The 17,770-nt window shown below is 34.6% G+C and overlaps 1 protein-coding gene across 3 annotated transcripts in view; it reads right to left on the bottom strand.

Moving 5' to 3' along the window:
- Window positions 1–17,770, bottom strand: part of SNX7 (sorting nexin 7) — a 112,110-nt gene that overhangs the window by 65,904 nt on the left and 28,436 nt on the right. For all 3 annotated transcript variants that reach the window (XM_009001763.4, XM_002751089.5, XM_035252231.3), the window contains exons 3-7: window positions 12,506–12,616; window positions 12,004–12,168; window positions 8,387–8,585; window positions 4,588–4,787; window positions 1,555–1,641 (exon numbers count right to left, since the gene is read on the bottom strand). In XM_009001763.4, the coding sequence (XP_009000011.1) occupies window positions 1,555–1,641; window positions 4,588–4,787; window positions 8,387–8,585; window positions 12,004–12,168; window positions 12,506–12,616 (762 nt within the window). The remainder of the gene's footprint in view (window positions 1–1,554; window positions 1,642–4,587; window positions 4,788–8,386; window positions 8,586–12,003; window positions 12,169–12,505; window positions 12,617–17,770) is intronic.

Here is a 17,770-nt window from a genome sequence, read left to right as displayed (position 1 = left end):
ACATAGTCAAGAAACATGAAAATAATTCATAGCATAAGAATTCTAAGTTGCATAGTGACATGCAAGTTAGACTTCGTAGACATAAGGACTCTCTATTTGTACTCATCTTTTACTGGTTTTCACAATACTGATTAAATAACGAAATAATTGCACTGTCTGATTTTGCAGAGACTTCATGCTTCAGGTCTTCAATATGTTTTCACAAATCAGAGTAGTCACTGCAGCTTCCACTCGTTCCTTCACTATGTATTTACTGAGTGACTACCACGTGCCAGGCAGTGCACAAGGTCTGGGAATACCCAGTGAACAACAACAAAAATCTGCCCTTAAGGTGTTTCAATTATGGAAAGGGCAAGAGAAGTAAAATACATACAAAGAAAACTAATTAGGAAGTCATATATTATGTTATAAAGTGATCAAAGTTTGGGAGAAAATTAAAGTGCCTGGGGGGGACGGGATGCAGAGTCCTTGGCCAGGTCAGGGCTGAGGAGGCTGCAACACTACACATTTCCAAGAAGTTTCAAGGACTCCCCCACTCACCTGATGTAAGTGCACTCAATATTGTATTCAATAACCACCTAAATCCTTAATTAAAAAGGAAAATTTGAAAAATCTTTCATAATGCACTCAATAGAAGTTCACTAGAGTAACAATCCATTTCTCTCTCTTCTGTACCTGCTTTCCGACAGGGAGCACTGTCTGAGGCAGGCAAGAGACATCATCACCTCCAATCCTACACTGCATTTCAAGACCTTCAGATAAACTTAGGCAAGTTACTCTCTTTCAAGTGTCTTTTCTCTTTTAAAATGAGAATAATTCTTCCTACCCGATAATATTACTCTGAAAATGCAAAGATACTAATATATAAATACAAAAATACCATGGGTAAAATAATCTATATCTAGAATTTGCTTTATAATACTTCAGTATAAATTTAAAATGAGGAGAGACAATAAAAGTTGAGCAAAATATTCAGAATTAATGAAGCCCAGTAATGAACATATAAGAACTCATTATATGTTATTAGACCTCATTTTCTTTGAAAATTTCCATAATAAAATATCTTAAAGGGAAGATTAAACTTGCAAACAAAGATACTCCCTTTTCATGAAGATTTTAACAATACCTAGAAAAAAGCATATGGAAACATTAATGTATTTTATATGAAAATCTCAAAAAGTGAGAAAAAAAGTAGATTTATTTACTGAGTAGTTACCAGGCTAGAATAATGCTAGCATTACCTTTTATACTTTTTTCCAACATGTTATCTTTTTAAAAAATGTCACATCACTGCAATCTTTCTACACAATAACTATAACTCCTCTAATCTTTGCCTTTCTTACTAGAACTAACAGTATGAGACATAAGTCAGAAAAGCATCATCATTAAGTTTGTAAACTCACATGGTATTCAATGTATAGTAGATTTTAAAAAGTAGTTTTACTAGAATTTGCTGAATGCTTAGAAACAATCATGTAAGGAAGCTCTACATTGCTAATAAAAATTTTAGACAATAAATTCTACATAGTTGTATCAAGAAACCTAAAAACTTACCAAATCAGCATCTGCCTTTTTGTAGGTCAAAGCTTCAACTTTGGAATCCAGTTCTGCTTGTATTTGGTCTCTTCTTTTCATAACACCCTTTACATTAAAACACATGGATAAAATAGGCTGTACTTAGTTTTAATAATCTCCTATAACAAAAATATATATCTTTGTTATAATATAAAGAATATAAATAGCATCTCTTCCCCAAGGCATCAGTCAACTGGGGATATAACATATTCAAAAAGTTGTTTCTTTTCTTTAATCTCTAAAAGGTAAACTGAAATAAAGTATGTAAGAGGGGTTTTTTCCCATAAATGTTTTATTAGTTTTCCCAGTGCACATTTTACCCATTTAAGCATTGTACATATGTACAACATTTGATGGAATACTCTAGGCATGTACAATTCTTAAAAAATAGTAAAGAGCAAAACAAACAAGAAAATAACAGAAGCACCAAATTTATATACTATGGCATAAACTAGTTGCAGATGGAAGGTCACATGGACCACTTAAATGGAAATATCTACACTCTGTGGCAGCCTTCTTATCTGACTCCAAAGGGACAGATAAGCAAACAGGAAATCACGGTGGTAAATCAGAAACCTGAAGTATGCATTCATATCCTAAGCATTTTATTTTAGCTCAAAATAATAAAATATTAATCAGTTAGCCAAGTGTTTGATGAAAAATCATAGCTCCCTCTTTGACCAATAGGAGTTTCATCTTGTTTGCTTGATTTCATGTTTTTAGAGTTTGCAAAATTGAAGCACCCGTGTGAAGAAATTTGAGTGCAGAATCCACCTACATCTCTCATTATACAGTGTATTTAAGTAATTCACATTTCTTCCAAGACACCTAACTTAGACTTTATGGACACAAGGACTCTTTTTATTTGTACTCATCTTTTGCTGCTTTTCACAACATTAAAGAATGATATTCTAATAAGCACAAATGGCCTAAACAGGTTAAGGAAAAAATAAAACTTTGGATAGGCAAACAATTCAACCAGCTAGAAAAGAAGTACAGGACATAAAAGAGAAGAGCCTTCTGGTGTTTTAAGGAAGGAAAGAAAGTAGAAACAAATCAGTTCCATCAAACAAGATGGCTCTACACTATTTAAGTAATAACCAAAAAGCATTAAGAATAGAGAGTATCCTGAGAATCACCTAGTACAGTTTTGCACCTGGAGTTTTGCACTCTTAAGACATTCAAAGCAGGCCAGGTGCAGTACTTCACACCTATATCACATCTCAGCACTTCGGAAGAAAGACACGGGAAGATCACAGGAGTTCAAGGATGTAGTGAGCTATGATCATGCCTCTGCACTCCAGCCTGTGCAACAGAGTGAGACCATGTCTCTTAAAAAATAAAAAATAAAAATATAAAATTCAAAGGAAACAAACACTTTTCCTAGTTGCGAAGCAGTCCACAGAAAATTCAACTAATTATCATAAATTCCTTTATATTTACCTCAATGCTTAATTATCCTTAATGTCAGGAAAGACCTTCCTTTCTTTGACCCAAAGGACTGACTCTCTAATTCAGTCCTATTTATTTAAGGTCTGTTTCAATAAAGATGAAGTACTGGGCTTCATATGCACAAATGTGTTTTAAGTAAAAGGTTGCTTCAGGGGACAACTGGTAAAAAATTACATGAAATTAATCATTTTAATCAAAGAATTATTTTTCATTATTTTAGCTCAAATTGAAGAGAACATTCCAATATCAAAAAGAACAAGAACGGCTATATAAATACTACTTATTATAGCCTAGGAGTCTAAAAATTATTTCAATCAAATGAGAACCTATAAAATAATTATATGTATTACAATTTTCCATGCCCTTAATAATGTAAGACTTCAATTATATAATTTCCATCTTGATATAATATAGGAGAAAACATTAATTAAGGAAACAGAATATCCAAACCAGATCTTCCTGAAGATTTACACAAGAGAGTGATTAATGATGAGGTGAAACCAAAGATGTAGCCAAGGAAATAGAGAGAGGCAAGAGAACATCAACAGTGAAACACTGAAGGCTTCCGGGAAACAAGAAGCTTTGTTTACAGGAGGTCCCCAATAAAGTGAAGAACAATAGAAGCCTGAAATGTCTGTGCAATATTTAATGGCTCTGTCAAAGGAAACCTACACATGATAAACAAGAGAGGCAGGTCTCAAGCTGAAAAACAAAGTGAGCTTTACTTACCAAAACAAGGAAAAGTTTTAAAGAAAGAGAAAAATGGATAGAAATCAAAGGTACATGTCAAAAGGAACTACGGTTCCCATTATAAAGAACAGAAAAAAGGAGCTATATATCTGAATGCAAGCTGACTCCTTCCCCACCACCACCCTAAAAACACCAGAGACCTGAGGGTGCCAATGTGCCTGTGCAAAGTATTGTGGGCACAGAAAAACACTGGATGAAAAACATTAGCTTTGCAGATAGCATTGCTAAATTCCAAATATCCAGAAACCTTAACTTGAACTGAGGAAGTAAATGCAAAACTTTGATATAAGAGGAATAAAAGCCTTTTCAAATAGTGAAAGAAAAACATTTTAACTTGAAAGATTTATTTTAAAAGAAACCAGAAGGCAGAACATCAAGATCTGACTCAAGTACTTTCCACATAATGGTACTAAATATATTGCTAAATCAAATGTACCTAGAAGCAGGAGAGCAGTTCTTTCATGAAAAGAAATCCCCAACACACTAAAAAAATTTTAAAGTAAAATTTCAAAAGGTTTGGAAAAAGTAATCATATTCCCTACATAAATTTCGACTGAGGATGCTTCAACTCTAAGTGTAATCTGATAAATTGTTGGTGTTGCTAGTGAGTATTGAAGATTCTTGCTTTCTATGAATAGGTTGCTTCATTTATTTAGGCACATGGTGAACAAATATTTATTGAACATGTACATGCAAAACAACCAGCTAGGACAAAAAGATACTGGTTTTAAAGAAAAGAAGTATAGTTGTCTTTATAGAGCTTATACTCGGGTAAAGGACTGAGGTACAATTAGAATTAGGCATTCTTACCATTAACATTTCACTATAAAGCACGTACTCATGTACAACAGGAAGCAGGGCCTCTGCGAGTCCAGACATCCGCTTTTCAGTGGCCTTACAGCATCTGTCAATGCAGCTGGCAACATCTTTTAGAATATCAACCAGATCCTCTTCTGATGCTGACCACAGAATATGAACTGGACCATATTCTTTCATTTCATCAAAATATTCTAAAACAAATGACTTAATAAGTTCTTTAATATACAAAAGTTTTCAAAATACCTGTATCATAGATAGCAAGAAAGGGCCTATTTCCTTCACTGTGCACATGTTGTTACAAAAGAACATAAGAAAACAGATATCATCCTACATTAAATCAACTGGCCATCATGGTGTGCCCAGGTCAGTCTTTGAATCACTACTGTCCAAGTGTGATCAATAACAACAATCCTTTTCATTGTCAAAAATTCCCTGGCTTGAAAAATAAATTATATGACCATCATATCTATAATAGACTTCTGCCTACCACACTTCTATATCTGAGTGCCTCATAGGCAACATTCCCTAAAAAAAACTTACCTTCTTTCTCTTCTTTTTCTGACTATATATTCCAGTTAGTGGTAATTACTATCCACAGATTTAAGCAAAAAATCAGGAGGTTATCCTAGAATCAAACTTACACAGAGCCAGTCAATCACCAATTCCAATACTTCTATATCTCAAGCTATCCATCTACCTACCCCATGTATTCATCTTCACTTCCACCACCATCAGCATCTCTAACTGGTACTGCCTCAAGGGTATCCTAACTATTCTCCCTCTATTTTTGTCACAGTATAGGAACATTAATTTTCAATGTCTCAGCTGGGTGTGATGGCTCACGCCTATAATCCCCACACTTTAGGAGTCTGAGGCGGGCAGATCACAAGGTCAAGAGATTGAGACCATCCTGGACAACGTTTTGAAACCCCATCTCTACAAAAATTAACTGGGCATGGTGGCATGCACCTGTAGTCCCAGCTACTTGGGAAGCAGAGACAAGAGGATTGTTTGAACCTGAGAGGGAGAGGATGCAGTGAGCTGAGCCCGTACCACTGCACTCCAGCCTGGGAGACAGAGCGGGATTCCATCACCAAAATAAAAATAAAAAAATTTGACTCTTCGTAGCTAAATTAGAATTAGTTAGATTAAACCATTACCATTAGTCCTCACTGTCTGCTTCTCAAGGTACAACGTGAAATTCTCTGCTTAAGATTTTAACTCAAGCCAAATTGCTTGTTCATTCATGGATATCCCATGATTTCTCTTAAAAAAAACATTTGCACATGTCCCTCTGCCTTGTTCTCCATTTCTATCACCTGACAATCTACTTCTAACCCTTTAAATTCCAGTTCAAATAAATCTGCTCTGATTCTGTTCCAAAGGACTCATAGTTGCTTTGGTTCTCAATGAGCCTATCATAATTTTATACTTCTATTAAAGCATTATCCCACTGTATTATAGATGCCTGATGACTCAAATGCAAGCAGGCCACATACTCCTTAAAACAGGGACTGGCCTGGCGCAGTGGCTCACATCAGTAATCCCAGCACTTTGGGAGGCTGAGGTGGGTGGATTATGAGGTCAGGAGACAGACCATCCTGGCTAACATGCCGAAACCCTGTCTCTATGAAAACAACACAAAATTGACCAGGGGTGGTGGTGGATGCCTGTAACCCCAGCTATTCTGGAGGCTGAGGCAGAAAAATCGCTTGAACTCAGAAGATGGAGGTTGCAGTGAGCTGAGGTGGCACAATTGTACTCCAGCCTGGGCGACAGAGTGAGACCCCAGCTCAAAAACAAAACAAAACAACAATAACAACAAAAAACAGGGACTGAGTTATTAATGTGTTCAATAAATATTTTCATACCAATGAAAGAATGCATACATGAGTAACCAAAGACCATTCAGTGTTTGGCTATATGCTATGTATTCAAAATGTAGATTTCATTTTAAAATGTGAATATTTTTACAATTTTATATTTTTACTTTCACACTTAATTTTCAATGACATATAGCTTTTTGCAGTAGAAAATTTACAAGCAGTGAGCATTTTTTGTTCACTATCCATATAATACAATTAAATTCTCTATATTTAACCATCCTACAAATCATTAGAATTTGCTGACATCTGCTGTATTTCTCTAAATTAAACTATTAAAACTTTAAAAGTTTGTATCAAATAAAAATTTTAAAATACAAAATTTAAAAACAATGAGATATTAGTTGCTGCCTAATGAACATTTAATCACCTCTGTAATTCTTCCAAACTCCATCCTCCTGAGTGTAAGCCTGTCTTTATGTAAAACAATGACAAGACTGTACTAATTTCTAAAAAAGAAAATTTTGCACTTTCTTTTCTCAATTTGTGTACATGTCAATGCCTGTCATTAAATCTAAATAATATTCATGTTTATAGGCAAAGCTTTGCTAAAATTCTACAGTGTGCTTACATACCACTCAAATCACATCTGTATGCAAACATTTAATTAGCTGCACTGCAATCTGTCTGTTAATATATATATTTCCCAACTAGACTGTGAGCTTAACAGGTACCATCTTAATTACTCTTTGAGACTCACTGATAGCTTATAAGGCTCTTAATTGCCAATAGCTTCCAGAGATCTCTTTGAATTGCTATACCAGCTAACTATACATCCCGAATCTACTTAATAGAACTAGAATCACAGAACCTAGTTACAATAATTCGCTTCTTCAGATTTTTTTTAAAAAGAGACAAACAATAAATATGAGGGTAAACCAGGGAGGTTTAAAACAAATTATTATACTACATTCAGTCACTACAATAATCTCATCAGGTGTCAATGCATGAAAAAGAAGGCAGAAAAGGGACAAAGAATATTCAGTTATAATATTGTTTCTATATCTCTTTTTAAAACCAATCAATTCTTAATAAAGCACATTTTCCTACACCATTACAAATGCTACGCTCATTCATTTGTGTTTTTTTTTCAATCATTAAACAAATTTTAACTCAGTACTTATTATGTTTGAACACTGTCTGGACACTAGAAAAAAAACTTTCCCAGCTTATCCTGATGGGCAGTACAGTTTAATAGAGCACAGTTAACAAATAAGCCATCAACTTAGGGACTTTTGGTTTGTATTTAAGTAGTTCCTCATCTCTAATAACAACTTATATTTGGAAATTATTTGCTGACTCAGTTATCTATTTTTATTGCAATTAGAAAATCACGGAAAAATCTTCATGTGATTAGAATTAGAAAAAATAATCATAAATTCTTATTTATAAACTAAAAGAGAGAGAGAGAGAGAGAATAAGAAAAGAGGCAGCTTTTTGAATTCGTAAACCTCTCTGCCATACTTTGACAGGTTTAATACAGCGTATCTGTTCCCTCCAGAAAAAAAATAATTACTAGAAAATGTGAAAACCCTTTCCTGAAACATCACTTCTTTGATTCTAAGCTCTGTTCCATGTTGAACACAAACTCTGTACAACTACATCCACAATCTTAAACTCGGGCTTACTTTACCACTATCTTCTCTGAATGGGAAGTAGAGCAGCTAGTGATTGGTGAAAGCAAAAATGCAGACTGCCTTCAAAATCATTTAGAAATCAGAAATGTTCACCACATTGCTGGGAATAAGCCACACTTTGAAGCTGACATTCTAACTGAATGTGATGGCTATAGTTCTCTAACTGAATGCTATAGGTATAATGGTGTAGCTGCTATACTACACCAACATATGTGAAGATTCATCAGAAACTGAACAACAGTGAAATCACATTTCAGTAATTCTACTTACCCCTTTCTTCCTTATAAATTCTCTGAGATATTTTATCTATCAAATTTATTTTCTGGCTAAATAGTTCAATAAAGTTATTCATTTGCATGAACTCCTCTGGGCGGTTTTTAACTCCTCTCATTGAGGATGCAACAGCTCTGACTGTTTGTCCCATCCTGCTTAGCAATCCAGGACCTTGCTTCTTGTGAGAAGAGAGTTCCTAGAAACAAAAAAAATGAAGTATCTCTGGTGAAACAAGTCGCAATATTCCAAGATTCAATACAAAAGGAAACCTAATTAGGAGAATAAAATTCAGATAAAATTTTTCATAGGCATCAATCTTTTTAATGTTAGCTTGAAGCAGATTACTTTTATTCAGGTACAGTGTCTCCTCTAAGTGGCAGCTACCTCGATAATATTTCCTTTCACAGCACTCATGTAAAGCAGGTACATAGTCTTTCCTCAGACCGTAAATCTTTAAAAGAACAGGGTTAACAGACAGAATAGTGCTCAGAGAGATACTAGAGAAGAGAAGGAAAATATGACATGCCATTTATAACAGGAATTTAATGGAAAATGATTGAGAAAGATTTCTCAGGGCCTAAGTTATACTCGGAAAAAGAGAACTGGGAAACTTCATTAATTCTTTGGGTGTAATAGTAGCTAACATTTATTGAGAGCTTAATACGTTCTGGGCACTATACTGACATTTTTATATACGTAATTCACCACAAACCTATGAGGTAGGTTTTATTATTTTCCTCATTTTACGAAAGCAAATAGAGGCACCAGGAAGTTAAGTAACTTGCTCAAGATACCAGAGCAATTAAGTGACAGAGCAAGAACTGCAATCTGGAAGTTTGATTCCAGAGGTTTCACTATTAAGCACTAACTTGCTTTGCCCCCTTAAAGTCATTAGGATAGTTTGTAAATAGACACTACCTGACCACAGCGCTTCAACCAAATGAAGTGGGTAAACTGTGACACCACATTCACTGGCTGGCTGGCTATAGAAAAAATGTTTAATAAAATATGTAGCTAGCTATTTCATACTTAACCTAGGAGGGACAACTATAGACTTGCAAAATCAATAGAAGAAACGCTATGAAAGAATACACCACACACAAACATACCCCTTTGGAAGCATGGCATAAAAGAACAAATAAAAACAAAAAAGGACAAGGGATCCTCATAACGGTTGTGGCCCTTGTTGAAACACGAGCTTGGGATCAAATAAAATACTACTGACTACCTAAACTACAGATAAAAAGATGATTCATTATTTACCCAAATATTAAATAGCACATTCTATCTTCCTCCAGGTTTCCTTTCTTGAATATCTTACAGACAATAATACATACAAAGTAAACTTGTTTATTTCCAATTCAGTGTGATTTTTTCTTGTGCAAATAATAACAGATGCCATCCTTGACCAGGCAACACATCCATCCAAGAGTGCTATGGCCTCATCTGATAGAGTAAACATTATCAGAGACAGCACACATCACAACAGGCAAGCTGTTACTGAAACTGTTGACTGTGGAGAATATTTCTAACACTTCTGAGGTTCTTAAGTCAGGCCACATTCATTTCACATAAGTCACAAAGGGCTTCCATAGAGCAGGACTGTCAAGATTGAAATAAACAACTTTTTAGTTTCTACCGCTGGCAACAACTGAGAGATATAAAACTCAACATTTTTCAGTACTGTTTAATATTGTCCCTTTGTCCTCTCTGGTATCTTTCTTGTTGAGTTATAGCTTTACACAATAAAAGAAAAAACAAGTAGAATGGATAAGGTTTCTGTATTAGAAATCAGACACTCCCCCACTTAATTAAAGGAAAAGATATTATCTATCTATCCAACCATCCATCCATCCATCTCCATTCATCCATCTACCCATTCAATATACTTTTATCCTAACTTTAAAAGCCCTGACCCATTATTACTCAAAATAAAGTACACCCTTGAACAGTACAGGTGTGACCTGAACAGGTCCACACATGTGAACTGTTTTTTTTTTTTTGAGACAGGGTCTCACTCTGTTGCAAGGCTCAAGTGCCATGGCGCCATCTTGGCTCACTGCAACCTCTGCCTCCTGGGTTCAAGTGATTCTCCTGCCTCAGCCTCCCGAGCAGCTGGGATCACAGGCACGGGCCACCACGCCGAGCTAATTTTCGTATTCTAGTAGAGACGGGGTTTCACCATGTTGGCCAGGATGGTCTCGATCTCTTGACCTTGTGATCTGCCCACCTTGGCCTCCCAAAGTGCTGGGATTACAGGCGTGAGCCACTGAGCCCAGCCACATGTGGCCTTTTTTCAATAAATATATTGGAAAATATTTTTGAGATTTGTGACAGTTTAAAAAAACTCCAAACCCCATAGCCTAGAAATATAGAAAAACTCAGAGAAAGGTATGTAATGAATGCACAAAATACATGTAGATACTAGTCTATCATTTACTACCCTAATATATAAATCTATTATAAGAAGTTAAAAGTTATCAAAATGTATGCACATATTTTGACTCACATGCCACCATGTGCAGTTTAGAGAAATGTAAACAAACATAAAGATGCAGTATTAAATCATAACTGCTTAAAATTAACTAGAGTGCACACTGTACTACTGTACTATTTTTGTAGCCCTCCTGTTGCTATTTGTGGCAAGCGTAAGTATTGTGAATATCCACTTAAACCACCATGTGATGCCAGTCATCTCCGTATGAGCAGTTCATCTCTCCAGTAAATTGGGTATAGCAGTAAAAAGTGATCGCTTGTGGTTCCCATGCACTTTTTTATTGTGTTTAGTGCAATACTATAAACCTGGAATAATACCATGGGACCCATATGAAGTGCCACTAGTGATGCCGGAAGTGTTCCCAAGAAGCGGAGAAAAGTCATGGCTTACAAAAAAGGTTGAATTGCTTGATAAGTACCACAGACTGAGGTCTGCCACCATCGTTGCCCTCCATTTGAGACCGACAATTCATCTTGTAAACAGACAACATAAACTTATGGTATCAATGAATAGAGTAGAACACTGTAAGTGTATTTTCTCTTCCTTGTGATTTTCTTAAATAATATTTTCTTTACTCTAAGTTACTTTACTGCAAAAATACAGTATATAATATACAAAAGATATAAATATGTGTTAACCAACTGCTTATGTTATAGTTAAGGCTTCCAACCAATAGCAGGCTACTAGTAGTTCAGTTTCTAGGGATTTAAAAGTTATATTTGGATTTTCAACTTCATAAAGGGTTGGCTCCCCTAACCCCTGTTGTTCAAGGGTCAACAATAGTGTCAATGAAAGAAATATATTTATATCTGTTCAGCATTTGCTATTTATGGAAGAAGCACCCTGACATTAAAACAAACTTTACCAACAAGTGTGTGTGTGTGTGTGTGTGTGTGTGTACATGACGTGTGCACATATATATAGGAAAAAGATACAAGACTTCTGTAATACTTATATGGAGACTTGACACTGGGTTACATCTGAAGGATAACTCTCCAGCATTTCTGAAAAATTCCATCTCAATTCAAGTAACCCACTGCCTGATTTGTAAAGGCAGACAAGAGGAAGAATACAAAGATACAGACACCCAAAGACTGTATAAATAAAAATTAGTTACCCAAGCTTGTGCAGTGAGAAAAATTTTGAAGTCTTCATTAAAGGTTAAAGTTGGATGATCAGCAATTCGGTTCAAAAATTTATGTAAAGCTTTCCTGCGTGTCTCAATGAAGTCATCATTAAAGCGTTCCACCATTCCTTTTACCATAAACTTTTCTGGCAATGGCTAAGGCAAAAAGAAAATAAAAAAGGTATCTGAGTATGATGTGCCACAAGTTTATAAGGAATTCTATGTATCCCCCTTTTGGAATAGTAGTTGAACATCTAACCATTTCTTATAAAAATAATTTTTAAAAATTCACAATGTTAGAACCAAAACTGAGAAATCATAACACATTATGAAGATTTTTTTTAAATGTATACATAGATTAAAGCATTTAGAAATAATTTCCTAAGATAAATGAATTACAGTGAACTTAAGGTCTGAAATTAGGTTTCAGGCATTCTAAAAGACTCACTAGAAAATTGGTAGCTATTCTATGAAAAAAATTTTACAAACTTACTGGAATAATCAGAGTGGGGTGTGCTTCTTCCAGTTTTCCCTTCAACCAAAGGAAATCTTGATACCGTCTCCTAACTTCAAATTCACTGGAGTCAAATTCCCCACGAGATGTCTGAATAAAGCAGGAGAAAATAATAGCACATGCAGTAGAAGATAGAAGATATTTGCCTAATGTTATTTTAGACATTGTGAAATAAATGGGTCTCTAAGAAAAATTAACAAATCCTAATTATTCAGTGTTTGTCAGCCTGTAATTTTTTTTGTCATCTATTCATGTAGCAGATGAAACAAAGCAAACTTTCCAGTATTTCCAGAAAGAAAGCAAATATCATACTTAAATTTAAAATCCAAACTGAAAAATCTGTCTTACAACAACCATCTGCCTTCCACAAGATTTTAACTACTGTTATCTTTGGCATGACTTTCTTGCTAACAAGAAAGTGTGTTCTGAATTTAGGTTTCAAATATATTTCTTTTCTCAAGATGATTAGAATTCAGAATTTGAGGAAAGTCCTATTTTTGCAATTTGGAAAATAACGTGAATGTAACTGAGAAAAATGTTTTCTTGGAATTTGCTCAAATGAATTGCTGTGCTAGGATTTGCTTTTGGTATATGAAAGTTCTAACATTTTACAAAGTGATTTTACCACTGTTTTAAAAGATGTAATTAATAGACATTTGATGTGAAAAGAAAATCGTCCTGTCATTTCTCAAGGAATTTTATTTTGGGTTATATGCCTAAACTTCTAAAAATTAAGCAAATACATTAAAATATCAGCTCTCAACAAACCAAAAATCCATGCCAACACATATGACAAGAACATAGGTACAGTATCAACCTCATTTCTATCGCCTGAGTCCCAAGTCAAAGACAAAAATACGAATTCATCTAATGCATACTCACGTCTCATCAGAAAATAGTCACTCACACCAATACCTTACTTAACTGAATTTTTGCATATTAAAAATTACATGCAGAATGTTTAGGTTGAGATTTCCCTGCAGAAGTAAAGATGGAATAACACATTGCAAATATATTTCACACTCACCAGAAATATCAATCACCCACACAGATGGACACCATTGTAAAATTAAACAGTCCAAGTCAGAAGATGCAATCTTCATTGCCATAAAATAAGGTCCATGAAAGCTATACTTTCCAAAGTTCATGCTCTTAAAATGAATGTTCAGAACATCATATAATGTCTCTTTGTACAGCATTCCCTTTATAATGGGAAAAAGTGGGGCAAATGAAATGCAGAAGTCTAAGAAACTAAATGGTCACAAAACACTACAAAATCTAAGCTATTATGCAAAGTGGTATAAGACACAGAAATGGTAAAAACAGGAAAACTAAATCTAGTAGCAGCACAGTTTAACAATATAGACTGGTTGGTGTGTGTATGTCCATATGCAAATAGACACATGCATGTACACATACATATACACCCAAAACACGGTTTAGAGCAACTCATTAAAAAGTATTACTGAGCACCTCCTTGTGCTGTTACATATGTACAGGTCCACTACCAATTTCTCAGAATATAAATTGGCATAAGGAACAATAAAGCACTCAAAAGGAAAAAACTGAGCAGTTAAAATAAGATTGAGCTATACATGTCCTCAAGAATATCCAACATTTTAAGTAAACACAAAACAATCTGGTGTAAATTCCAGCAAGAAGATATAAAATCAAGTCAAATAATTCGTTCAGTCTATCCTTATTACTCTGTCATTGACTCAAAAGAATTCTCTAATGTACTGCAATAGAAGAAGAAAACAGAGGATATGTGCAGGTATGGAGGAGAATATGGTCCTTCTTCCTACTCTTAAGATTTCATTCTTTTCCTGAAGGGTTATAAGAGATATATATGTAAGAATATGATGAGGAAAACAGTCATTATCAGCTGGGTTTGGAACAAGACTAATTTCCCTAGAGCAAGGATTAGAATCATTGTCTACTCTAAGGTGAACGAATTTGGTCATTATAAGATGCCAGTACGCAGTGGCTCACTCCTGTAATCCCAGTACTTTGGGAGGCTGAGGCAGGCAGATCATGAGGTCAGGAGCTCGAAACCAGCCCGACCAACATGGTGAAACCCTGTCTCTACAGAAATACAAAAATTAGCCGGGTGTGGTGGTGTGTGCCTGTAATCCAGGAGGCTGAGGCAGGAGAATTTCTTGAACCGGGGAGGTAGAAGTTGCTGTGAACTGAGAGCACCACTGCACTCCAGCCTGGGCAACAGAACAAGACTCCATCTCAAAAAAAAGAAGACAAAAGATGACAAAAGCTTCCTAACTGTAGGCATAACTGGGTTTGATGACGTATCTCCAACTTAGAAATATATTTTATAAAGTGCATTTAGAGTATAAATAATGCTTCTAACATAGAATACAGTTTTCCATAGAAGCAATATTGTAAAGGGTGGCCAATATTTCATGTCTGACCATAAATGCTTGGGGACTTAAAGTTTAGTAATAATGAACTCATGTGAACTACATGTCAAAATGCATTCATTGCAAAAATAACAATCTTTAGTCAAGTATGAACAGTTACTCTATACTCTGAGAATTTAGAAAACTTTTTTTGAGGGAAAATGAATTTTAATAGTTCAGCCAATCAAGAACACAGCTTAACCCCAACTATGTACTGACAGGCATTTATAGGTTTGTTTTCACAAAGAGGAAGTAGAAGGAAAGTCCCTTGTTCAATCTCTTAGTTCTTACTTCTATATGTACTAAGAGAACATGCATATGCATACCTAAATGCACAAAAATACAATAGAAAAAAATGTATAGAATGAAAGTAAACTGTGTGGATTTAAATCTCAGCTCAGCTAATTACTATGTTGTGTAACCTTTAACAAGCTACTAAGTTTCAGCGTTCTCATGCATGAAATGGGGGTAAATCATAATATCTATGTTTATGGATTTGGGATTACTATGCACCTAAATGAATTGTCATGTAGAAACTGGTTAGAATATTACTTGGCACAAAGGAGTTGCACAGTAAATATTCTCTAGTTTATACACTTTAATATTATTATTACCAATACTATTACTATTTCTATAAGACCAGTCCATTTAAAGTATGTTGTAACAAAAACAGAAAATCAATCACTGCATGTTCTCACTCATAAGTGGGTGTTGAACAATGAGAACACATGGACACAGGGAGGGGAGCATCACACACTGAGGTCTGTTGGAGAGGGACAGTGTGGGGTAGGGAGTTGGGGAGGTATAACATGGGAATAAATGCCAGATATAGGTGATGGGGATGGAGGCAGCAAACCACATTGCCATGTATGAACCTAAGCAACAATCCTGCATGTTCTTTACATGGATCCCAGAACCTAAAATGCAATTTTATATATACATATATATACAAAATAAATATATATACATATATATGTATAAACATATGTATGTTTATATATACACGTATAAACATACATGTATACATAAACACACATATGTGTATATAAACATACTTGTATGTTTATATATACATATATGTATATATAAACATACCTATATATGTATATATAAAATAAATAAATAAAAAGAAAATATGTTGTAAATATGGAAAATTCAGAAGAACTGTACATCTGTCATCAGAATGAAATTCATAAGGTTTTAGAAAGAGTATCTTTCTGAGAGACCCAAGTGATGGCAAAATAATTCATTTTCACAACTTATTTGCTATGATGCATAATGACAATAGATAATTATAACAGTAGTAATAGGAGAAATCTGACTCTATTCCTAGCAGTATGCCTGTACTAACATATTCTATTTTCATAAAGACTTTATGAGGTTAGCACTGTTATCCTATTTACAAATGAGAAAACTAATATAGAGTGATTAATTAAATTGTCCAAGATACATAGCAAGGAAGGGGAGAAATCAAGATTCAACTCCATGTTGTCTTGCTCTACCACATCTTGATACAGCTAAGATAATTCCTTCACTCATTCATCAACAAAATAAATTGTTTACTTATTATGGCCTAAGTACTGTGTTTGGAAGTATGGATAACTTAAAATATAGTTATCTTCCTTGAGAAACTCACAGACTCACTGAGCATAAATACAAATAAACATAGTTATCTATTCAAATACAGGGAGATGGCAATTACTGAACACTTATCATGTGTTAGGCACCTTACTAAGTGGGGTTTGCATTATTTATTCAACTGCAACCCTGCAGAAGTGGGTTCTATTATCTCAGTTTTATAGATTAAAGAAAAAACAGCTTAGTTGGATTAAATACATGCTTTTGATGTTTTGCTTTATTGACTCTAATGTGTTACATTACTTAAGAGTTCAATAGAACAGTATGAGAAAACAGAAGCAGAATGACTATTTCAGCCAAGGGACAGTAACAACTAGAGAAGTCTTCAGAGGCATCTAACATTTCGAGTTGCATATTGAAAACTAAACATGATTTCTTTTGTCTAAGAAGGGCATGGACACAGCAAACAGAAGGAAAAGTATATGCAAAGATATGAGAGCAAGAGCAAGAGATCCCCTAAATATTCAGAAAACAGAAGCAGCTCTACATGAGTAGAGAGCAAGGGTACTAAATGTGAGGCGTAAGAAATAAGTCTTTAGCATAAGTTGGCACCAGACTGAGAAGCCTCTTTATATGTCATACAAGAAAGTCTGCATTTCGTTCTGCCTGAAATCAGGGGCCAAGAAAGGATTTTAAGAATTCGAGTGAAGAAATCAGATACATATATTTTCAGGAAATATAACCAATAGTAGTGTGGCAGTTTCATTATAAGAAGCAATTACAGCAACATAGTTCAGAACACTTTCAGCTACAAAAAAAAGAGACGTACTTTTACATTTATGAAGTGTAAATGTCTAAGATGAGGCTTTATAAACAAAATAATATAGAGATAATTCTTTAAAGATGCTATTAAATAAAGGACTTAAAATACAGATTATACTGGATGGTTGCTTAATTGTGTCTGAGGTAAACTGTCTTTGCAGCACTTTGCCCTAAGATTAAAGAGATCTGTGTTCTAACATCTACTTTGCCCTTGAATTATTACACACACAACAATATCTCATATATGAGACAAAGTGGCCACCTGCCCCCTTTGAAAAACAAATGGTATTATATTTTATAATCTTCCAAAGAAATCCTAAAACAAACTACTGTGTCCTACTTAACTATTTTCTTTTTTTATTAACAATTTGAGGCCCATCTTTTCCAAAGGTATTTCTTAACAATTTTTTTTCAGCTGAAAACTTAGATG

The sequence above is a fragment of the Callithrix jacchus genome, chromosome 7 (genome assembly GCF_049354715.1).
Source record: "Callithrix jacchus isolate 240 chromosome 7, calJac240_pri, whole genome shotgun sequence".
NCBI classification, from domain to species: Eukaryota; Metazoa; Chordata; class Mammalia; order Primates; family Cebidae; genus Callithrix; species Callithrix jacchus.
This window is presented reverse-complemented; position numbering and strand designations above follow the sequence as displayed.